The following is a 23,163-nucleotide window of genomic DNA, read 5'->3' as shown; positions in this document are numbered from 1 at the left end:
AAATCTGACTAGCCTTCTGATACGCTATTCCGCTCCGAAATCAGCAGATCCATCTTGCTTACTGATCTAGCTAATAATTCAGATGCTTGCTCATCTGGAACTCTTCCCAAAAATCCGTGGCCAACTCAAATATTGCTTGACCTTCTTGAATTGGCTCCTCGCCGTCCCAAGATAGACCTAGCGCGCACAGTCGCCAGACAACATCTGCCAAGAATCCAGTTGAACTTGCATCTGTTACGTCTGTGAACCAGTCCATGAAAGCTTCCGAGGCCATTGGCAAGCTGGGGTTGGTGAAAGTGAAAGCACTATGAGATATCGTTAGCCATCTCTTATCCAGTCATATGTTCGCACTCCGGAACTGAGAGAACCCACGTTTTGATAAGCCAAAGAAGCGTTCGACGGTATTGCATCAACATTCGGTAGATCTTTGTGGAGTACTGCCATCGTTGCTCCCTCAGAGTTGGTGCTTGGATGTCAGGTTTGGAGTCGGCAACTCGGATGCCGTATTCGACCGCAGTTTGCTCCGCAAGCGCCCAGGCACGATCATGCGTCTGTCAATGACTCCAGTTGGCAAGGGGAAGATAATTAGAGTCAGGAGCTGAATGCTCACGTCACGATCCATTAATTTTCCTGCTTTCCGCTGGTCGAAATAGTCTGCCCATTTCAATGCGGCTGGATTACCGCCTGTATTTTGGGACTCATCCAACGAAATCGCCGCGCCACGCTGGATGGCTTCCACGACGGCGGCATTGACATAAGACATCCAGGTCTTCTGACCCCCTATACTTTTTCTGATGAAAAAGTCCATGGTACCCTCAACTGCTCTGAACTGGTTGACAGACACCAGCGGACCAAGCTTCCATCTCGCCATGAACTGCAGAAACGCTAGGCGATCTTTCATTTTCATCGCTTCGATTTGCCCCATTGAACAGTCAAGCGAGTTCCAACACGCAATCACCGGTTCCAATGGTAGGCTCTCGTTGTCGGGGATTATGGCGGAAGGATCACTTTGCTCCACCATATGAGGCTCAATTGCTGCCGCGAGGACGGTCAGAAGCCAAAACGCAAGAAGCGTCTTCATTTTGGTAATGAAACGGATGCACTGTGAATCGAAGGAGTCTTTCTCAGGTCAAGGAGAGAATGGCATGCCAGCGGCAATGTTCCTGAGGTGGTCGTTCAACCGGCCTGCTCTCCATTTTGAACGGTTCTTCGATTCGGGAAGGAACAATGTGTTTGGCAACAATAGCCATTGAAGGCCCCTGCCATCACTGTTTCGCTTAAATAGGCAACTTGGACTTTGATCTTATGATTTTGATTGTCTGGATAACAAATACGTACAAAGTGTAGAGCTTTTCCTCGGGCTGGATCAGCTACGACGGCGCTCACTTGCCTCTGGAACGCCATATTTTCGGCCCCAATTCCAGGCCTTTGAAGTCAAGTCAGGGATAACATAGAGGAAAGCAAGGCTACTAACCCAACTTGTGACAGTATCGCGAATTGAATAGTTGCGTGGACTGGCTCCCATGGCGCTTGCTTTCATAAGCGTTCCAACGAGCATCGTTGTAATCATATATTCGCCACGTTCGAGCCCCTTGATAGAAATTCTCGCAACCTCCTCAGGGGTTTGTGGTTTATCCGCCTCTTCCATCAGCTTGGTTAGCTCGGGTTTTATCTGCTGCTCATAGGTGAATCCAGGTGAAAGAATACCCATTGGGTAGATAATATGGACTTTTACATCTGCTGGTGGCGCAATGTTTCGTGGATTTGTCCTCGCTCCGTTATAAACCTCAATTTCTTGGACCAAAGTATCGGAAAGGGCGCGCATTGCCGCTTTAGCCGGAGTGTAAGGGCCATATCCGGGTATGGGAACAAACACAGCTGCGGAAGAGGTAAAGATAAGATGGCGACGGCGCATAATCTCAGGCTTTTGACCAGGCGAAGCAGCGACAAGCCACCTTTTTAGTGTAGCATGGGCCGTAAAGGCAGCGGTCCAATAGACGGTATCCATTTGATCCTTTAGGGTTTGCGGCGAGGTATTGACGAAATAACCAGGTAAAGATTGTCCGGCACAGCACCACATGATGTCAGGAGGCATGTCATTGTTCCACGCAGTCACTTCCGAGAGCATTCGATCTGCTTCATCGGCGTCTCTCAAGTCCGCACTGATGTAGTGAAATCTCTGGCTCGTTGAGTTGAATGCAGCAGCCTAGAGATGATGAATATCAGCTCATATTGGCTGGGATACGTTCATTTTCCATACCTTGATTTCTTTTATCGCAGCTTCAAGCTTCTCCACGGTCCGAGACACGATGACCACGTTTGCCCCTTTTCGAGCCAGCTCCATGGCGACACTCTTGCCCATGCCTTCTGAGCCACCTGTAATCACAACCGTCTTTGAAACTAATTAGCTCATATATCAGTATTCAGAAAAGAACTCGCATACCCTCCCCTGAACCACGAAATTATTGGTGGTGGTGAAACCCAGCATTGTCACTGATAGATATATAAATGGGATAAAAAGAGCGACGGCTATTCCCAGTTCAAAATTTGAGAATGTCATCTGGAGAAAAGGGCCAGAGACCGTAAAAGTATCCAATACGTAGCAATATAGCAGCTAGAAAAGAAAGAAGGAACGGAAACGAAGCTCTTGCTACAGCTATGGTGGGTATCAAAAGGAAGGAAAACTGGTCACTAGCACCCTGCCCCTGTTCAGAGCAAGAAGTAACGTCAAGATACAAGAAATGAGCGGCAACAAAGACCTGTTTAACTGATAGAAAGTAGATATTTTGCAGTCAAAACAAGAAGTGCGCGCTGTTCAGGAGCTTTTGATGGATGCAAGCTTTAGTATGGCCTTCCCTAAAGCGGTATAGTCACAACTCAATACGCAGTCTCCATCCTCGTAATTTGATTGGATCTTTTCCGTACTAGGGCGTATGACCATTACACGGATAATTTTTTTGCGAAACTGATGCATTGCATATAAACCTCACCGTCGCAAGCAGTTAGATCTGTGAATAGTACTTCCACAGTTATGGGCAAAAAAAGAAAGTCTAGGGCCTCTGCCGGCCAATCGGCCTCGAAATATACTACCTACAATGACAACTCGCGGTTCGATCCAGACGAACAATTCGCCGACTCCGCAGATGAATTTCAGGCTGGACGGGATCAAGTTTTGCTGGAAGAAGGCCCAGAGGCCAAACGGAGACGGAGATTAGCAGAAGACGGTATAACATACGCCTTGATCAATCGCAGTGACTTTGCTGATAGAGGACCGCAGAGGAACTGCTGCAGGTATCGGACGAAGAGATACATGCCTACCTTTCAGCTTCGGATGAAGACGATTTCGACGACGATGAGATAGACGAAGGAGGATACGAGGAGGACGATACTAGGCATTCCGTGCCGAAGAAGATATCTAAATTACGGAGCCGGGAACCCTTGAGTCCGTCGTTGTCAGAAGACGCGAAAGCTGAAGAAGACGAAGTAGGTGGATGGGGATCCTCCAAGAAGGATTACTACGATGCAGACATCATTGAGACCGAGGGCGATGCGCTGGAAGAGGAAGCGGAAGCCAAGAAAATCCAACAGAAAAAGCTGCAGTCCATGAATGATGCGGATTTCGGGGTGGACGAAGCGGACTGGTTTGTACCGCAGCCTGACGAAGGGGAACACGACCAAATCAAAGGCGATACGGTCACCGAAGTTTTACCCGAACTACAGATTTCTGATGACATGAGCTCTGCCGATCGCTTGTCATTATTGAAGCAGCGATACCCCGAATTCGAGCCGCTGTCAGCGGAATTCGTTGTCCTCCAACAAGTACACCAGGAGCTCTCAGAAGCAGTTGCACAAATAATACCGGGTGTGGGTAATAGCATTTCGGTTCCATTGATAAAATGGCGCGCCCTTTCCGCGTATCTAGGAGCCATTTGCATGTATCTTGTGCTTCTAGCGTCACCCGCGCGGGGTTGCAAGGAACGTTGTCTTGCAATAGCACCAGCCAAGCTCAGAGAACATCAAATCATGGAAACTCTAGTCAGTTGTCGGACGCAGTGGGAGGATGTGCGAAGTATTCAAGAACCGGAATCCTCTGACTTTGTCCGCGATGCAATGCCAAAGGAGCGTGTTCTGGAAGCTGTTTCAAGAGCTGAGGACTCGCAATTGAAGGCAACAGGATCAGCAAACAAAATCAAGAAGACTAAATCCCAAAGAGCTGCCGATAAAGCTCGAAAAGAGTCAGATTTACGGCGGGCAGAACGGCTGCGCCAAACGGAAGCGGCTCTGGAAGAACTCTCCAAGCAGCTGGAACCTTATGGGTCGCAGAAATTGAAAATTAAACAAAATAAACCCATCCCTACTGATGATGATTCAGATTTTGGTGATGAAACTTCTCTCACGGCCCATGAAGCGGCAGAGAAGGCCAAGAAAAAGAAGTCTTTACGCTTCTATACATCTCAGATTGCGCAAAAAGCGAACAAACGTGGTGCCGCAGGACGTGAAGCCGGCGGCGACGCAGATATACCGTATCGTGAGCGTTTAAAAGACCGTCAAGCCCGCCTCAATGAAAAGGCTGAAAAACGAGGCCGTCGAGAAGCTAACGAGTTGGAACGGCTTGGTGGGGGCAGTGATGACGAGGACTATCGAGCTGCGAAGGAGATTAGAGGGGAAGGTGGCTCCGATAGTGAGGATTATTATGATTACGTCGCTGGCCGGAATAAACAGAAGAAAGAGAACAAGAAGAAACTTGCGGACGCATATACCGAGGCGGCTCGTGAGGGCGGTCGCGTTGAAGTGCAAGAAGAAATCGGCCCTGACGGAAAGCGCGCCATCACGTATGCTATCGAGAAAAATAAGGGTTTGGCGCCAAAGAGAAACAAGGACGTACGGAATCCTCGTGTGAAGAAGAGGAAGAAGTTTGAGCAAAAGAAGAAGAAGCTGGGTAGCATACGCCAGGTATACAAGGGAGGAGAGGGTCCTGGTGGCTATGGAGGAGAGTTGACGGGTATCAAGAAAAACCTGGTCAAGAGCGTCAAATTGTAGATATACCGAATACTTGAAAAAAGACATGATTATGATTCCGAAAATTCAGGCCATCCCCCTGACCACTTAGTCCCCCAACCTTGATTGTAGGAAACTCCCCATATAACCGCTGATTATTCGGGCTCCTCTCAGAAATTTTCCAGACTTATATCTCATATGTGCTCTCAGTCATGTCAACTTCAGCCCTTCCGCTTGGGCTAGTATCACTACCACTTTCGATGATACTGTTAAGGACAGAAGCGATTGTCTCCCCTTGACTTTTTTCACTGCCATTCGAAATTGGTTGAGAAAAGTCGGCTTCAAGGAACTTTCTCGCTATGTTCTCCTATTCAATTCTTTCTTTAGCGTACTTTCAAATTCCCTCTAGCTTTTTGGTTGTCTGTCAACTTACAGCATCCTCGAGTTCATTCATTTCTACAGCTGTCATTTTGGCGCAGGCAGTAACCAAATCCTCTCCACGACGTGATAATTCACCAATTTCATTCGCTCGTGAGACAATAGCCGAGTCGATACCATTGATCGCAGCACATCTATGCCCGTGAGCACTATACTACAGAAACGTTCAAAAGTCACAAACCTACATTGTTCCGAAGCTTTCGCTACTACGGCCAAATCGAAAACTAATAATTCGTCGTTTGACTTAGCATAATCCAAGAGACAGCATATGGTCGACAACTGGCACCCACTTGTACAGATATGTGATCTGATCTTCCACTTCCGAGGCGGAATGATCCATCTGGACTTCCATATATCCAAGCTGGAGTTCGGGTCTTTGTTGTAAGAACCCATGCTCGAACATCTCGTGGAAGTGTGTCGCAGCAATGACCTTTGGGCGTTCGTCACCCAAATTTAAAAGATAATCGAACAGGCCACATGCTAGGCCCACTCCGTCTGTAGTAGAGGCAGCTTAGAAGTAGAAGACGAGGCAAGGCGTTCCAGACCTACCGGTAGACTCCGTTCCCTTGCCAAATTCGTCAATGACTATAAGACTCCTATTTGTCGAGTAGGCCAACGCGAAAGCGACCTGCTGCAAATCGATTGCAAATGTGCTTTGAGTCTGTTTTCCGTGTTAATGTCGCAGCGGCCGGTCAGAGTGACAATGTCTTACTTTAGAAACGGTCTCTCGAGATGATATGCGAGTAAGTATTTTATCAGTAAATCCAATCGTCGCAACCTCCGCTGGAACGAAGCTAAAAATCCGTTAGAGGGCCTTTGAGAATTCGAAGATTATTACTCACCACCCTATATGGGCCATGTAGACGATAAGTGCAGCCTAACTTGGGTTAACGATTCGTCTCTATTCGAAGACATTTTGGCTCCTTGCCTGTTTCAAGTACACACTTTTCCCCGAGAAATTGGGTCCTGTAAGCAGAAGCATACTTGGACCAGCCCGGGAATCTGGAACCCTAGAGCCATCAGAGTATTCAAGATCGCTTTCGAACGCGTGATCCCGTCTGCAACCCTTCCCACCTACCAAAAGCGTGTCATTGGGAACAAACGAAGGTACAGTGGCCTCGTGTAGGAGATGCCTGTTTTGCATCAGCATATCAAGCCACCTTTTGATGAACTCTTCTTACCGGCCTCCTGTTATGTCAATAACATTTTCCTCTGTCATTCGCGGTCGTATTAATTTATATAAACTTGCCCCCTGAGCAAATGCAAGGAGACTATTTGCGTAAGCCTTCCTCTTCAGGTAGTCAAATCATGGAAATCGTAATAACGTACCTGTCGATTTCTCCGCATACATCTGACGCTTCAATAAGCATCTCTTCATAACTCAGAATGTTCTGAGCAAGCTCATAAACAATCTCGATCTCTTTCTCTATTAATAGTCAGTATGACTATGTAATTCATCAAGTTTCAATCCCAAAAAGACAAACCACATATATTCCCGTACATATCACCCAGTTTCTCGTCCATCTCGTGCATACGAAAATCCTTAAAATAAGCGCGATTTTCGGTAGTAAACACTTGTGTCCATCCTTCGTCTCCTCCATCATACACTGGTCTCCTAAACTCATTGAGTGGTATTGCAATATTAAACCCAAGTTGAGGGAAATAAATAACATTCAGCTCATTACCCAGTCTTTCTGGAAGTGTAGCTGCAATCGTAACTGCGACCTGGCTGAGTAACGAATCCATGCCATTGTACGTTTCTTTCAATTTGTCTAATCCCTGGTCAACTCTGGGCTTAACGATAGTTCGGTGCTCCTGGACTGAGGCTTCTAGGTCCACCTACGCACATGTTAGACTCGGCAAGATGCAAAGGGTTTATGCATGTAAATACAGTCTCGTAAATGGACCTTCCGATCTGATGAAGTTTGGCCAATTCCAATTTATGCATTCCCTAATCACATTAGCCAAAGGAAGGAAACGCTTGATATTCGAGCATACCTTCACACACAAATCTAGGCTTTCCATTCCAATAACCTCTTTCAGAATTTCATGGATATCAATGGCATGATATGCAAACTATTGACAAATTAGTTGGTATGGCTATTCTACGATTTCTCTTACCGTACCTCTAGAAGAGTAGCCCAAACGACGCTTTTAAAGCCCTTGAACCTAGCATGTCCTGTACTGATGCCCTTTTGTAGGTGAACCATAACCGGACGAAGATTCTTGATTCCTTTTAAGCTCGTTATCAGTTTCTCCGTAGCATCAACGTTTTCAGAACGGAGGAATGTGCTAATGAAGTCATGTCGTTCGCGTAAGACATTCGGCTTGATTGTAGGACGAAGAAAATGCTGCCTCAACTTTGCCTTGCCTTGCGGAGTGCGAGCGAATCGATGAAAGAGGCCGTAAATTGACAAGCTTTCCTTTGAACCGGAAGATGATTGTCCAGGGCCTTGGTTAAACGCATTTGGATGAGATTCTGACTGGATAATTTGAAGCGATGATAGTGTGTCCCTGTTAATGAACCTTACAGTGAACTGTAAGTTTATCTCTACTGATAAGGCAGGAGCTAGTACTCACATATTACTATCCAGGCTCAGCATCTCAATTGCCTGGATTCTCGATAAGTGATCACCCGTTAAGTCGCCTTGAAGATACTGGGTTGAACGTTTTCTCTGAAGGTAACTTATAAGCGCACCAGCACATCCAATTGAAACGTGGTTCTCCATATCGACAGTGCTAGCAAGGTGCAACAACTTTCCTTGCTCTTCCGTAAAGCCCCCATCCGCCCCGTTAGCTGTACGTTCATAAGAAAACTCATTTCCCGGGACGAGAAACTTGGGGATATCAGTCGCTTGCCCGAGTTTGAGATTTGAAAGTTTAGTCCTAGCAGTTTCAAAATTGAACTCTTGGGACGGACGAACATCTAGATGATAAGGGAGCCTGAACTGGGCATCTAGACAAAGTTGTATGTCAGACGAGCATCCAACGACTAGGAGAATCTGGGTTTCCTACCGTTGCCGAAAGAAGCATCGTCATTTCCCATTTTATTTGGGTCCTGTATGTCTCGATCTGCACGGATCGAAAGGATGACAAGCGTAGGTTCAACATCAAGCTTGACTTTCTTTTTATCAGCGCCAGTCCGAAAACAAATTTATGGAATACTCACGAGTTTCCACTACATCTATCCCTCCGTAGATGATATCTGCTAGAATATAGAGCTTCTTTTCGTCAGCAACATAATAAGAGCAGCCGACTGTCCCACGGTCCCTCATATCAATGGCCATGACAACTTGACACAAATCATCACCTCCATCGTCATCAGAAATAGTTTCAACCTGGTTAGTTTCGGTACTGTTTATCGTTTGAGGTGTTTCCGGGATGGTTGGATTAACCGTGGAATCCCGCAACTGTGTCACCCTCGAACCACGAGATCTTGCAGCCACACGGGCACCCTTCTTGCGAAACGACGAATCGGCAGCTTTCCGCCTCGCGAATGGCCGTTTTGGTACATGTGGTGGCATTGTCTGATCTCAGTGGCGTACGCACAGGTCCAATAAGTAAGAAACGAAAGAAATGATTATTGCAATTGCAATAGTTCGTCGCTGGAGGAGCAAACAGGAAGTGAGGTGAGAAATACCAAATGCGGTAATTCGTAAAATATTCCAGTATATTTCACTTGAGGAGTCGGGTTTCAGTGCTATGGTACAATATACATACAGTAAAATTACTCCCTACCTCTCCCCTTTCCAAAAATCACTTTTCAATCAAAATGTTGTACAAAGGCAAGGTAAATCATAAATCATGAATGTTGCTAAATTAGTTCCGTAGAAGTATTATGCGGAGGAGCTGGCTTCAATGTCGAGCCCGGTTTTGTCAGAATTGAAGACAACACGGGCGGATTGGCCCGTTGTAACTTGACCACGAATAATCTTGTCGGCTAAATGATTGCCGATTTCTTTTGAAATGAGCCGATTCAGTGGGCGAGCTCCGTATCTTGGATCGTAACCTCTATCACATAACCAGTCTTTGATCTCATCCCCTGCTTCTAGGGTTATTCGACGATCATCAAGCCGAGCCTGAAGTTCTCGTAGCCGAATATCCACGATATCTCTCAATGCTTGTCGGGAGAGTCTCCTAAAGATGATGAACTCATCTATTCGGTTTAAAAACTCAGGTGCGTAAGACGACTGAACAATGGCCATCACGGCTGATCTAATCTCCTGGGAGATCTCATCTCCACGTGTAGGGTCTGCTCCGACAAGGATATCGGCACCCAGATTTGATGTGAGAACAATTAATGTGTTTCGAAAATCAATTTTATGGCCTTGTGCGTCAGTAAGGAAGCCTTCGTCTAGTACTTGGAGGAGTAGAGATGATATATCACGGTGGGCCTTCTCAAACTCGTCGAATAAGAGCACCGCATACGGCTTCCTTCTGACTGCTTCAGTTAGCTGGCCAGCATCTTCATAGCCAACGTAGCCGGCGGGAGACCCAATCAATCGGCTAATGGTATGCTTCTCTTGAAATTCACTCATATCAAATCGGACAACAGCGGTTTCCGTCGAAAACAGGAACTCGGCCATCTTTTTGCATAGTTCGGTTTTTCCAACGCCTGTTGGCCCAAGGAACATAAATGACGCCAATGGGCGATTTTCACCGCTGAGGCCAGCCCTTTGCATTCGGACAGCGTTAGCGACAGCAGAAAGTGCCTCGTCCTGCCCACGAACGGATTTTCGTAAGGTGTCTTCCATGTGGATCAACTTCTCAATATCACCAGCCATTAGTTTATTGACTGGAATACCTGTTGTACGGGATACAACACCAGCAATATCGTCAGCGGTAACAGAATCGTGGATGAGATTCTGGCCATCCGTAGCGGACACCGTGGCGCCTTCTTCTGGGAGCTTTAGCTCGAGGTTCGGTATAACAGAATATCTTAATTCACCCGCCCGAGCAAAGTTCCCTTCTCTTTGCGCCTGCTCAAGATCCAGCCTAGCTCGCTCCAATTCTTCTTTGGTTTTCTTGATTCCTTCGATTTGAGCGCGCTCCTTTTCCCAAACTTTGTTTAGCTCGCCGACTTCATCTTGCTTTCCTTTCAGTAGTTCTTCAAGTTTAGCCCGGCGTTCCTTGCTAGCGATGTCCGTCTCCTTTCGAAGTGACTCAAGCTCTATTTGGATCGTCATGATTTCTCTGTCTAATTTCTGGATGGCGTCAGGTTTCGATTCTTGTTGCAAGCGCAAGGCCGAAGCTGCCTCATCAACTAAATCAATAGCCTTATCTGGAAGAAATCGATCTGTGATATATCTGTTGCTGTATGTGGCAGCGGCCACGAGTGCTCCATCTGTAATTCGCACACCATGATGCACTTCGTATCGATCCTTAATTCCTCGTAAGATAGAGATGGTATCGGCAACTGTAGGCTCATCAACTAAAATCGGCTGGAATCGACGGGCTAACGCCACATCTTTCTCAATTTGCCGATACTCGTTCAGCGTGGTCGCTCCACAACATTGTAGCTCGCCTCTGGATAAAGCAGGTTTTAGGAGATTGCTCGCATCAATGCTTCCTTCGGCTTTCCCTAGACCAAGCAAAGTATGCAACTCATCCACAAACAGAATCACACCTCCTTGAGCGTCGCCAACTTCCTTCAGTACTTTCTTAAGTCTTTCCTCGAAATCACCCCTGAATTTCGCGCCTGCAATGAGCTGGCCCAGGTCTAGAGCGATCACTCTTTTATTTTTAATGCTCTCTGGTACATCTCCTTGAACAATACGCTGCGCCAGCCCTTCCAGCACGGCAGTTTTACCTGTACCAGCTGCACCGATTAACACTGGGTTGTTTTTAGTCCTCCGAGATAGAATCTGGATCGTTCGGTGAATCTCCGCATCGCGACCAATGACTGGGTCAAGTTTGCCGTCTCTAGCCCTAGCAGTGAGATCCACCCCAAACTCTTCGAGGGCTGGCTTCTCGGGTTCACCACCCAAATTCATGCGGTGAGTGCCGCCTGGAGGGTGCGGTCGGCCATTTGCGTAATGGCGAACCAAGCTTGGCGAACTGAAGCCGAGTCTTGAGGATGGAGGGAAGAAGGATATCGGCCGACGAGATAGAGCAATGCGGTGTCCGGAGACTCGATTAGGTAGTCGGGATCGAGATATGCCTGGAAACGCTCGCACCGTAAAACGCTCACCAATCCTCGACAATTGAGATAATACCATTGACGACATGCTGCCAATGAAAACAAAAGCGCTAGTTAGTTCAGTGTCCCAGGACACAGACGAAAGGGATTCGACATTCCCAAACCCGGTGTTATATACTTCCCTCGTCTCCGAGCGTTCTCGAAAGCTCTCGCAGCTTCAATTTCCCCGGAATGGCAAATTATTGATGCGGTCATCGACGGTCAGGTGACACGATGACTCAGCACCCTTCGCTCCCTGGCACGAGCTCCACCTGTTAGGAAAAATTTGAACAACAATCGAAACCTTCAACTTCCAACCACCCCTCCTCCTCACAAAACATTCTTCACCTCTCGATTTTTCCTCACCACACTTTGTCACAATGGGTTTCGCTGACTTCTCCGCGGATTCTGGCCTTGCCAGTAAGCTACCTTTGCTGTTCAATCGTACATTCGCTGGCTTTGGCTAATCACTCTGCCCAGTCGCCAATATCTACCTGTCCACACACAGTTATGTTGAGGGGTAAGTTACTCTGCACACTGTTCCCTCTTCCCAACCCTCTCCCTCTACCCTTTTTCGCTTATGATGAGAAAAAATTGGTCCGTGTTTATGAGGCGGCTTAAGACACCGCTGGATGACTACGCACAATAGCGATTTTCGCACCTCTGATCGTCTTGTATTCTATTCCGCCGTGCAACTATGAAGAGATTCTTGTCAAATAACGTATCTAACCTGTTGTACATAGATATGCTCCTACTCAAGCCGATGTTGTGACTTATAAGGCCCTCAAGGCTGCCCCTGATGCGGCTAAATATCCCCACCTTGCTCGTTGGTATAAGCACATTGCTTCTTACGAGTCAGACTTCTCTTCTTTGCCAGGAGATTCCTCCAAGCCTTATACCGCCTATGGCCCAGAGAATGCCGAGATTCCAGTAAAGGCAGATGATGATGACATGGACCTCTTTGGCAGCGAGTCGGAAGAAGAAGACCCAGAAGTCGTTGCCGAAAGAGAAAAGAGATTGGCTGAATATAAGGCGAAGAAGGCCGCTAAACCCAAGCCTGCCGCCAAGTCAATTGTTACTTTGGAAGTTAAGCCCTGGGGTAGGCTATTCCATGCTCAACGGCGAGAGAAAACCGGTGCTAACTTTGCGCAGATGATGAAACCAGCTTAGAGGAATTGGAAGCCAATGTTAGAGCTATCGAGAAAGACGGCCTCGTCTGGGGTGCCTCGAAACTCGTTCCCGTTGGCTTCGGCATCAAGAAATTGCAAATCAATCTTGTCGTCGAGGATGAGAAAATTTCTCTTAGCGACCTCCAAGAGGAGATCGAAGAGGATGAGGACCATGTCCAGTCCACCGATATTGTAAGACCCCTGCTTTTTTTTCGTTTTCAATTCGTCGTCTAACGTGTTTATAGGCTGCTATGCAAAAACTCTAAGCAAGCGATGAATCAGATTTAATGAGGTGGTGATGGATAATGATTAGATATGATAATCTTTGCATGCGCGAAATGCGTTTGAAAGCTAGGATGAGTCTTAGCTATCTTAAAATCAATGAAAATGATTTAATGAATTTCTCACCATCACCTTGTATTGTGTAATCCTTCTCTCTCGGTTTGAGCATAAGCTCAAAGGTGTACGGGTGCTGTTTGGGCTTGACCAAAACACCCAGCATAAAAAGCTCAAAACTTCTCTCCGGTCTTGGCATCGGCAGAACTTCAACCAGGAACGTCATCCAAATGTCGATTGCCTACAGATTGTATTCCCGGAGCATTATCCATCTGCAGGCTCCGCTTCACCAGTAACCATGACTTTCCCCTCACGTCTCTTGACCACCTTTGGGCTCATCTTCCTTGCCCACGCGTGAGTTTACCACGCCCCTTGTCCTTCAAGATCACACAGCTCCGTTGGCTAACTCACCCCCCTTAATAACCCACAGCGGCTACTCCGCCCACGAGCACTCCGTTCTATACGGCAGCACACACCCGCTTCCCCTCGACATCACTCTCGAAACCCTAGTCGCGGTCGTCCTTGTGATCTTTGGCCTTGTCCTGGGCGCCGAGAAGCCGAAGCCCATCAGCTGGAGTGCGTGGGCGGGAGAGATTGAGAGGAAGGGGGGGTCGGAGAATCCGTTTTTAGGGTTGGAGGAGCGTCGGGCGTTTATTGATATTAGGGTAATGGGATATGTTCTCCTCCGTCGGGTGGGTGTTTTTTGTTTGCTGACGCGGGTTTTTTTGGTGATAGGCGAAGAGGAAGGAGTTTCGGGAATGGAAGAGGCAGAGGGATGAGGTGTCAACGAAGTAATGATTCCGGGGGATGGAGAGTAAGTTCTTATGAGCAAGATTTGGTTTACTTGGAAAAGATTTTCTGACGATTGGTTTCAACAGGTATCTTTCCTGCATTGAACTGTACTATAAAATACCCTTTTCTTGAACTCCAATATGCCCCTTGGATCACTATCTATGGTCTCACATCAAAGTCTCATGGAAGCGAGCCGGCCGATATTCTCAAAGCATTTTTGCTATCCAGACGGAGACGCCTGAGTGCTACCCAGAGCCTAGCTCCGAAAATCGCGAAATATCGAGACACATATTCAAGCTCCTTGAGTGGAATACGTTGAAGTATGTAGCAGATAATCGCAGCTTCTGGTGGATGTTATGGGAGGTTAAGTATCCATCCATCGACGGAGGAAGTTTTCAATATAGCGGAGTCGTCTCCTTTCTGTGCGGCAAAGAATTCTAATTTGATTTAGAATATTCTACCCAATCAGTCTAAGGTAATAGAAATAACGAATATCCATCTACCAGATGTCTTACTGGGATGTGGAATGCCAAATACAAGATGTTCTTCTTAAGGATACTTCTTTCATTGCTACGCATCCGCTTATCCCTCAAAACGACCCTGTCTTATAACCGTCGAAGTCCAGTTCGCGGTTTCGTTTTGACCCCAGAACCTGGAACCTTACGGGCGATAGGTATTCTTCTGGAGTGTTTAGATGGATCTTCGTAGGCAGCATTGGACAAACCGAGGCCACTACAGGAAAGAGAGGAATTTGAATCATTGGACATAGGAAATGGATCGGGGACAGGTAACTGTCGGACGTTTCGAGCCGAACTCGCAGCGATATTTCCCTTGAATATATCGCCGGGTTTGTTGCAGACATCACTTGAAATATGAAATCGAGAAGGCGCTTTAATGGACCCTCTTCCCAGCTCGGAAAGCTTAGGAGATTTGCGTTGTGGGGTTCGTAATTGATTATAGTCACTGCTGGTTATATTCGAAACAATATTCCTCTCGGACGCACTGAGAGAGTTGAAGTCACGCTGGTCGTCGTCATTGATGACGACAATCTCATCTGACTCGGGCGGCGCAATAGCAGCAAGCGGTCGCTTGCCAAGAATACTTTTGCGCGGGCTGGGGGCTGGCATAATGACGGGAGAAGGGGACAGTGAAGGGTCGTTTTCTTTTGATGCACTGCCACATTCGCCGTCAGATTCCGGCTCTTCCTCTGGTTGGGCTGGTAACCCCTCTTCCGGTAAGCAATCGCTCTTAAGTCTAATATCCAAATTGGATGTGGATGTTGGTCCCACGGAGGAGATTTTTCTCTTCATCACCACAGAAGACGTCGTTCTTGTCGTCTTGCTCGTTTGAACAGATACCGATAGTTGTGTGTTTTCCTCGAGTTTTGCACTTGGATCCTCACCCCTTCGCTTCGCTCCGGATACCAACTCTTTCAAGTGCGGTGGGACGGGCGCATGTATCGATGTCATTAGCTTCGCCTGACGCGCAAACGCCTCGTAATCGTCTTGCAAAAGTGCACCAGCTGCAGAATTCAAAGCCGAGTCCGGGTTGGGATGAATAAGTAGGCACGATATCGTCTGTCATTCCCAATGAATTAACATCGTGACACACGACTGGAGTAAACCGCAAAGAAAAGGGCAAGACTCACAATAAGCACATCTCTCAATGTCAGTTTCGGATCCCAGTCTCTCTTCAAAGTATCCACGCATACCGCGCCCGTTGACTCTTCCACATTCGGGTGCCATATCCGCGTCTTGAATGCCGCCTTTGGTGGGCTTCTGGGATAATCTTCTGGAATTCGGAGGTGCAGGCGCCATAGACCCTGGGAGTAGGGTGTTACTGGTGGTCCGGCGAGGAAGATCGTGAGCTGTCGTAGATCATCGGGAATGGAAGAGTGAGTGGTCGAAGGAGGGAAGAGATAGTTTGGCGGGAGGTCGGAGTTATGAAGGGAAGTATGGTCTGCAAGGAGTCTTCGAAAGCCGGAAGCCTACTTCATAGATTAGACGAGGGTAATAAGACTGATTGGCGGTTAGGTAGTAATGCTTACCATTGCACCTTTGCCACTAATAAAATGATCAACTAGTATTACTCTGTATATGTGTTGTAGCTCAGAGGATGAATGTTCAGAAGTATTCTGTACTGCATGATTGTTATGCCTGCTTGTTGACAGTCCCGTTGATCCAGCTACCAACACTCCTAACCCAAACAGGCAATATTGCTTTCCCACAACAAACGCGTCGCTCGACGCGTCTATGCTTACATAATAGCTTGGCGTGTGTTGCATCGGGCGCCAAGCCGAATTCGGTGATTGGACGAGGTTTGTTCCTGAGGACGAGGAATCTTCCATTTGCCCCTGACAACGTGGACACATTTCAACTTTTGCTGCGTGCTCAGACCGCAAATCATCAAAATAAACAACAAAGTCACACCACGCTTGACAATGGTTGGTTATTGCAAAGCTGACTGTGCCACTCGCCCCAGGCAAAACCCCTTGGTATCACTGAAACCTTTCAATGCAAACCGGACGTTAGTGAGACCTAGCAAATCAATCGTGCATATGTGTACAGAACAGGGCCGAGACAAAAAGCAGTGCAACTCTGGCATGAATGGATAACGTCAACACTCTGATATAAGAAGCTTTATTGGCTGTATTATTTGTGTTTTTATTAAATTCTCAAAAGACGATCCCAAAAAAGTTCATGTTGTCGAAAGCACATAACACGTATGAAGGGAGATGACGGCAATCTAAACGCCAGGTCTGGAATCCGCATACAATTAGACAGTTATTAAGGGTATTCGAAAACAATGCCAAAAGCCTTGGGCCAAATTGAATCCTCCAAATTGCAAAATAATTTTTTTATCGTGCCCAGGTCCAGAGTAGCATACAATCTAGTTTATTCACAGGACAACGGGTGGGTTTCTCTTTAAACATTAAGCGCCTTTGATATCGAAAGTCCATTTAAAGGAAAGCGGCGATGAGAGCACCGAGGCCAAGCCCGAGGCCAACAGCCTGCGGGCCGTTGGTTGGAGCGGCAAAGCCCTCAGAGGAAGTCGTGGTGGCGGTACCAGTTGGCGCGCTGACGGTACGGCTCTCGGTTTCGGTTTGGAAGGTCGAGGTGCCGTTTCCGGGCATGGAGCTGCTGCCAGTGCCGCCTGGGGCAGTGCCGATGGGGCCATCTGTCGAGATGGTGACAGTTGGTGGGACTGGGAGAATGGAGGCGCTGCCAGTATCGGTGGCTGGGTCGGCAGGAGTCTCTGATGGCACGGCCACCGACCCGGTTGATGGAAGGACGGGGTCGTCAAGAGAGATGGTCTGTAGTTCAAAGAATCAGAATTGAGGTCAAAATATCGAAATAACCCAAAAGATTGAGCCTACCTGCGAGTCCTCTCCGCTAGTGGTCTGTGCAAGAGCAACAGCCGACAAGGCAAGGACAGACGAGATCAAGGAGAAACGCATTTTGAAGCAAGTCAACAGATAACGACTGTGAGTTTTGTTGGTAGGAAGCGAGAAGGGTCGTGGGTTGCTTGTGTAAAAGAACCGGAAGGTATTATTATTATACACGGGTGAGCTGTTGGTGAATGCAAGCAGAAGGGGAAAGAAAAATGAAGAAAACGCAGCTCACCGGGGGATTCGTCATCCTTTATAGGAATCACGCTGGGCGGCTGGCTGTCCGCATTCCGATTTGAGGCCCTCATCCCTGCGACAATCGCAACTCTATTGGGCGATGCAGGCCCACCGAGCGTAGAATTGTTTCGGCCAGGATCACCGCCTCCTTGGCTGGTTATTGAGCCCTGCTGGATGGGCGCATCGCCGGGCTGGCGAAGAGGCCAGCAAGCGATCCTCTCGTGGAGCAGTGAAGGCCATGTTCGCATGAACGAGGTAGTCTGGCTGCATCTCTACGGAGGGCTCCGGTCGCCAGCCATCCACGCCCCTCGATCAAAGCACAGTGAGTTCCTTGACCATTATTCCCTTGACGTCGCGGCATTTTGCTTGAGGTCCATCAGCCACCATTCCACGCAGGCGGCTACAAACGATCCAGGCGATCCAGTCGAAAACAGCCGACCATCCAGAATACTCCGTACTCTGCTCGAGTTCTTCCCATCCGCACAGATCGATCGATTGGTTATTTGGAAGGATTTCCAGCCGTTTCATCTTACAAAGGGTTGCCCTGCCAAATCGTGCTCTTGCTGCTATCCCAATTCTCCACCTTTATCCGAATGCCTGGCATTTTTTTTTTTTCTTGAAGCTTCTCCCTTCAAGCCACCAAGCTTGTCCGCAATGTTGGCAAATGCTTGCTGATCTTTCAGGCGATGAACCCAGCTGCATTCGTAAGAAGTGTTTCGCAGCGCGTCACCAGCCCAGACGAGTGTGGGTGGCAGAGCCTTAAAATAGCATCAATTAAGTGGGACCTCCAGCCGCCAGCGTCAACAAAGGCGTTGCTTCAGTGCGGGCGAGAGCCGAGTAGTATCCACGTCGTGTCCCTTGGGCATGGCCCACAGGAGATCGGCCCGCTGAACAGCAGATGTGGATGTGAAGAGGCTAGAAAGTCGGACGGCTAGACATGATTGCACTGTTCAAGTGATTTTACAGCTTTGGGAGAACAAAGGGTAGGGCGGAACTGGAACCATTAGTTGCTGGCTTGGTCTGGCCATGCAAGTTGTCCCTGGCGGCCCCTGGCGATATTGCCACCCTAACCGCGACGTTCTTTACTAATCGTCAGCTGGGGGGCACCGCCCGGAGAAGCTCATGGAGACCCTGGAAGGGCTGCGGGCGAACCATGCTGGTGGCGCGCCGAGGAGGAGTTCTGGAGTTTCTCGTTCTTTCGACATCGACTCTTCTTCCCTTCAGAATTCGAACGCTCTTCGTTGAAGTTTCAAAATGGCTAGACACTGATTCAGATGGATTGCCACCAGCACAACCAAGCAACACAGTGCCGATTCAACTACAGGGTGCTAGACATAGCAATTCCTCCATAGTTAATTAACCAGAGAGCTACCCCAAACTGGAAGAACTAGCTGCTCCGTACGTTCACGAGTTTGATACACCAACCAAGAACAAAGAAAATCAACTCTTCCCCGTGCAAGACCTATTGGTTATGGAAAACCAAAAAAAAAAAAAAAAAAAAAAAAAAAAAGCTACCCAGAAAGAGTGGGAAAGATTGAAAATATTCTATATCCTTGTACGGAATAGCATCACTTCCTATCCCATGACGACAAAAACTCCCCTGTAGATGGAGTTGGGACACGCCACACGCAACTGGCAAAGTATATTGTTCTCTAACTACTCCGTACGGAGTACTCATACACAAAGAGCTATCTGACAGCCAGAGGAGGCGGGGGCTCATTCATCGTAAAATCCACCATCAGAAATACCAATGCCATGGACTATTCTAGCATGAAGCACTGGGCCCCCGGGAAAGTGTAAAGCAATCTGCATTTCAACCGCTGGTTCGCTATTCCTCTCATCCCTGACGGGCATTAGAGAGTCAAGGGTTCAAAACTCCGATCGAATGGAAAGGGAGATTTGGATATTCGGGTCATATCGAGATTGCAACGTCTCCTTACTCCATGTTGAATTGTGTGTTGTGAGGGGGATTCACAAAAAAAAAAAAAAAGCACATTTTTTGATTTGCTATGTAAAGGCGCATTAACAATGATAAATAAATGCATGCAATAGGCGATTAAAAACATATTGGATCAATCTGTCTGGCGCAACAATTTTCGCAAACATGTATATCGGAAATAGGTATATAGACAAGCTACTAGACAAGTACTGTCCAAGTAGCAATCCATAAACAGTAGAATCCAACATTCTGGTTATAATAATCTGGAAATGGATGTTCGCTACCAGATCACTTATGCTGAGTCTGTAATCGTAAAGGTCCATCAACCCACCCCCTCAACCTGACGCTCTCAGCTTGTAACTGGATAAAATGACGTGGGAGAATGCGCAGCCAGGAACGATGGTGCCAAACGCCGAAAAGGAGACCTCATGTATGGAACGCTATATCAATAGGAAGCTAGCCTGACAAAAACTGGTTCGGAGTAGCAAGATGGTGTATGTTCAAAAGGCCCGATAATAGGCGGGGCTGCCGGCTCGTAGGTGAAGAGATAACGTCTAAAGGTTCCAGTGGATATTATGCAGAAAACTGCCAGTTTGTCGTTACTTCATTCAAAGTGCATATGGATTCACAGACCGAATTGTCAGACAACTGTTGGAAAATAACGTTAGCTACGGCTAAAGTGTGTATAGCTTATGGATGACTTACGGTGGACTTTTGGTAAGGTCAGTCTTGAGAATGATTGGGACTCTTGTCATCTCCGTAACATCCTGTATATATTCGCCATTTTCTTCACGGAGCTTGAAAAGCTTAAGGTACTTTTCTTTGTTCGTGAGTTTACCTTCTGGAGTCTCAGCCGCGCTTGTCGCTATTTTCGGGTCGGATTGAGTCCGGTGGGGGGTTTGGACACGGCCATTCCTTGTTGGGGATGGCGGCATGCTCTGGGTAGAACGGTCAGCCGGCGAATTTAATGATACCCCAGCAGTCATTTCTGCCAATTCTGACATGCTGTCGTCATCATCATCGTCGAAGAGAGCGTCAACATCGTCGGTCGACATGGTTCCGGTTTCAGTTTGCTTCCTCTGTGCCTCCTCTCTCTCTCTCGCTCGTTGCCTCGCCTCTTCTGCTTGTCGGGCAGCAGCAGCGGCATTAGCAGCCCGCGAACTTAGCGTAGGCTTTGGACGCTCGTCCTCGGGAATATACGCAGAAGATGGCACGCCCTTCTCCCAATAGAGCTCAAGTACACGTTCATCCTTGCGGAACTCTGCCTTCTTTAGAGGTAGCTGGTCACAGTGAACTCGTTTTTCAAAGCCGAATTCTGGAATAAGCACATCGAATGCGGACTCGTAAACACAAAGGACAATGCCCTCACTGACAAGATCACCACCGATTTCTTGGCGTTTCTTGTCAATGATCCGGCAAGACTCAATGTGCACACTTTGCTCCTGCGCATTCTGAGCAGAGTCTTTTTTATTGTTGCAATGATCGGCAATTTTGGTTAGACTCTCAATATCTTCTGAGAATTCTACGTTATTTATGATCGCATCCAACTGCCGATGGACAACGATGTCCGCATAACGTCGTGATGGGTTAGTAAAGTGAGTGTAAAGAGGTAGATTCAAAGCATAATGCTGTCGATCGTCGTCTCGGACAGACCCAGCTGTATAGTACTTTGCGCGGCGCATAGCTTTGACAAGGAGTGTTTCCATGCCCTGAGAAAGCTAGTTAGAAATATTCTAGATTTCAAGATATGCATACGCACCTTTCGCAAATCTACATCCTGAACCTTGAAAAGACTAGTCTGTAGGCTCCCGCTACTCGAAGAATCCATTTCATAACCAAGCCTAGTCATCCTATCAACGAATGTTCCAAGTCTTCTGTAATTGGGCGATGCTTGACGACGCAAGAGAGCTTTCTGAGGCAAAACTGTAAAGAGGCGTTTAGCAACGAGTGAGTTTGTCTTGTGACTTAATTCCTCCATCAATTCATGAGCCGAGGAGGAATCAAAGATATTGTGAAAGACTGGTACGTTCTCGTCATCAAGTTGATAGAAGAGTCTTAGGGGTGGTACGTCCGCTGAGCGATGCCCGAAGCGGGCTTCTCTAAACTTGGTTGCAATACACTGAAGTTAAGTTGTTAGTGAAGAGACTGCACGGGTTAAAGTCCAAAATCTTACATTCAGCAATTTTATGTCGGCGATAGTTGCCGCATGCAGTTCAACGTCCTTGTCAGAAAGAACTGCGTCGACCTCATCGTATGTTAATTTTCCTGAACTCTTAATTATACCTTTACCGATCCAAGGTTCGCCCTCGACGATGCCCGTTTTGGGGTCAATGTGGTAGACTACGCTGATCGTGAAACGGTCTTCACCTGGCTGGAGGCAGCAGATATTACTAGAAAGCCGAGGAGGTAGCATGTTCACAATGCGAGTCATCAAGTACACCCCAGTGCCACGTTTCTTAGCCTCTCTATCCACGAGAGAGTTGGGTTTAATAAAATGAGTGACATCGGCAACGTGGAAGCCGATTTCTACTTTACCGTCGCTAAGTTGTTTCAAGTGAATCGCATTGTCCAACTCATTCGAGCCATTGGGGTCAATGGTGAAAATCTTTTCGTCGCGGAAGTCACGACGAGCGGCCAAGGACGCGGCACTCTCACTCTCCACAGTCCAATTTTCGAAACCAACGTTCTTCAAGACAGCATCCGAAAATTCATCGGAAGCAAAGTTGTTGTCTCTTAGAAGGGCGTCAGTTTCAACATTCAAATCGCCCATGGAGCCCAACTGCTCAACTAGAGTTCCAAATGGATGGAGAGAAGTAATGGGCCATCTTTTGATTGCAGCCACGAAAATATTGTTTGCATAATCTTGGTGCTTCTCCACGAAATCCCGGGGAGCTTGCTCTGTGGGAATTGCAATAAGAGGTACGCGTTTATCGGTGGGTTTGAACCAAACAATTTTGGGCTTATCTTGATGTCGCTCTTGCTGAGGTCGGCTATGGCCGCCATCTCTCGCCTGGCGCTCGGCTTCCTGTTTCTCCTTTGTTGCTTGGCTACTAGGACGGAGGAGGCCAAGGGATCCAGAAAACATCTGCCCAGGTACTCGTTCAATAACGGCAACCACGTGTCCCGCATATAACGGCTTGTGATCATCGCTGATTTCATCTTCTTCGACGAGCAAGAGGCTTTGGCCTTCAACTTCGACGTCATCGTTTTTCTTCTGCGTTGGGCGTTGTCTCAGACTACCCCGTCGACGAATACTTCCATCAGGGGCGACTTGCGATTCTCCATTTGTAGCAGATTCCGATCTGCCTCTCTCAAGGCCAGCAGAGCTGCCACTCCTGGTATCAGTGATATCCTTGCGCTTCTTTTTCTCCTCCTTTTCACGTTTTTGGCTCCAGACTTCATCGACATCTAGGAGTTCGATAGCAACAAGATCACCCTCAAGGGCACGATTTCTATCCTTGCTGCCACAGATGAAGATATCTGCGTCAAGGTCAGGGGTTGTGACATAAGCATCGGAACGATTCTTTTTGTTGACACGTAAGATGCCGGTGACGAGCTGGCCATCGTTGAGCAAAGCAGGCAAGTTCGCCTGAGGAAGATAAGGAGTGAACAATGTCTTGCGCTGCTGCTGTTGCTGTTGAGCGGAAAGTTGGGGGGTTAACTGCTGGTTAGGTTGTAATGCAATATT

At 47.6% G+C, this 23,163-nt stretch overlaps 10 protein-coding genes across 10 annotated transcripts in view; 3 read left to right on the top strand and 7 right to left on the bottom strand.

The window, feature by feature from the left end:
• Positions 1-70: 70 nt before the first annotated feature.
• Positions 71-1,081, bottom strand: UREG_05896 (uncharacterized protein; the record flags this gene model as incomplete). The annotated part of the gene is made up of 3 exons (XM_002585161.1): positions 71-305; positions 373-551; positions 611-1,081. 3 exons carry the CDS (start codon positions 1,079-1,081, stop codon positions 71-73), a joined length of 885 nt encoding a protein of 294 aa, XP_002585207.1.
• Positions 1,082-1,366: 285 nt separating this feature from the next.
• UREG_05895 (uncharacterized protein) lies at positions 1,367-2,344 on the bottom strand (the record flags this gene model as incomplete). Its single annotated transcript, XM_002585160.1, has 2 exons — positions 1,367-2,206; positions 2,261-2,344. The coding sequence occupies 2 exons, from the start codon at positions 2,342-2,344 to the stop codon at positions 1,367-1,369; spliced, it is 924 nt and encodes a 307-aa protein (XP_002585206.1).
• Positions 2,345-3,031: 687 nt separating this feature from the next.
• UREG_05894 (uncharacterized protein) lies at positions 3,032-5,040 on the top strand (the record flags this gene model as incomplete). Its single annotated transcript, XM_002585159.1, has 2 exons — positions 3,032-3,224; positions 3,278-5,040. The coding sequence occupies 2 exons, from the start codon at positions 3,032-3,034 to the stop codon at positions 5,038-5,040; spliced, it is 1,956 nt and encodes a 651-aa protein (XP_002585205.1).
• A 640-nt stretch (positions 5,041-5,680) lies between these two features.
• On the bottom strand, positions 5,681-8,723 carry UREG_05893 (uncharacterized protein; the record flags this gene model as incomplete). Its single annotated transcript, XM_002585158.1, has 11 exons — positions 5,681-5,931; positions 5,986-6,097; positions 6,149-6,230; positions 6,279-6,313; positions 6,515-6,569; positions 6,766-6,862; positions 6,921-7,275; positions 7,435-7,512; positions 7,563-7,950; positions 8,017-8,392; positions 8,606-8,723. 11 exons carry the CDS (start codon positions 8,721-8,723, stop codon positions 5,681-5,683), a joined length of 1,947 nt encoding a protein of 648 aa, XP_002585204.1.
• Positions 8,724-9,272: 549 nt separating this feature from the next.
• Positions 9,273-11,654, bottom strand: UREG_05892 (heat shock protein 78; the record flags this gene model as incomplete). Its single annotated transcript, XM_002585157.1, has 1 exon — positions 9,273-11,654. The coding sequence occupies one exon, from the start codon at positions 11,652-11,654 to the stop codon at positions 9,273-9,275; it is 2,382 nt and encodes a 793-aa protein (XP_002585203.1).
• A 340-nt stretch (positions 11,655-11,994) lies between these two features.
• UREG_05891 (elongation factor 1-beta) lies at positions 11,995-13,049 on the top strand (the record flags this gene model as incomplete). The annotated part of the gene is made up of 5 exons (XM_002585156.1): positions 11,995-12,034; positions 12,095-12,134; positions 12,358-12,713; positions 12,767-12,975; positions 13,029-13,049. 5 exons carry the CDS (start codon positions 11,995-11,997, stop codon positions 13,047-13,049), a joined length of 666 nt encoding a protein of 221 aa, XP_002585202.1.
• Positions 13,050-13,417: 368 nt separating this feature from the next.
• On the top strand, positions 13,418-13,914 carry UREG_05890 (uncharacterized protein; the record flags this gene model as incomplete). Its single annotated transcript, XM_002585155.1, has 3 exons — positions 13,418-13,473; positions 13,550-13,811; positions 13,855-13,914. The coding sequence occupies 3 exons, from the start codon at positions 13,418-13,420 to the stop codon at positions 13,912-13,914; spliced, it is 378 nt and encodes a 125-aa protein (XP_002585201.1).
• Positions 13,915-14,516: 602 nt separating this feature from the next.
• UREG_05889 (uncharacterized protein) lies at positions 14,517-15,961 on the bottom strand (the record flags this gene model as incomplete). The annotated part of the gene is made up of 3 exons (XM_002585154.1): positions 14,517-15,488; positions 15,623-15,898; positions 15,959-15,961. 3 exons carry the CDS (start codon positions 15,959-15,961, stop codon positions 14,517-14,519), a joined length of 1,251 nt encoding a protein of 416 aa, XP_002585200.1.
• A 909-nt stretch (positions 15,962-16,870) lies between these two features.
• UREG_05888 (uncharacterized protein) lies at positions 16,871-17,368 on the bottom strand (the record flags this gene model as incomplete). Its single annotated transcript, XM_002585153.1, has 2 exons — positions 16,871-17,224; positions 17,288-17,368. The coding sequence occupies 2 exons, from the start codon at positions 17,366-17,368 to the stop codon at positions 16,871-16,873; spliced, it is 435 nt and encodes a 144-aa protein (XP_002585199.1).
• Positions 17,369-19,824: 2,456 nt separating this feature from the next.
• UREG_05887 (uncharacterized protein) overlaps positions 19,825-23,163 on the bottom strand; it is a gene marked incomplete at both ends in the record, with an annotated part of 4,662 nt that continues 1,323 nt past the window's right edge. Inside the window, 4 exons of the mRNA XM_002585152.1 lie at positions 19,825-19,915; positions 20,181-21,193; positions 21,235-21,594; positions 21,649-23,109. Of these exons, the coding sequence (XP_002585198.1) occupies positions 19,825-19,915; positions 20,181-21,193; positions 21,235-21,594; positions 21,649-23,109 (2,925 nt within the window). The remainder of the gene's footprint in view (positions 19,916-20,180; positions 21,194-21,234; positions 21,595-21,648; positions 23,110-23,163) is intronic.

This window comes from Uncinocarpus reesii, genomic scaffold (genome assembly GCF_000003515.1).
Source record: "Uncinocarpus reesii 1704 scaffold_3 genomic scaffold, whole genome shotgun sequence".
Classification (NCBI taxonomy): domain Eukaryota; kingdom Fungi; phylum Ascomycota; class Eurotiomycetes; order Onygenales; family Onygenaceae; genus Uncinocarpus; species Uncinocarpus reesii.
The sequence above is the reverse complement of the archived record's forward strand: the minus strand, read 5'-3'. Positions and strand labels throughout refer to the sequence as shown.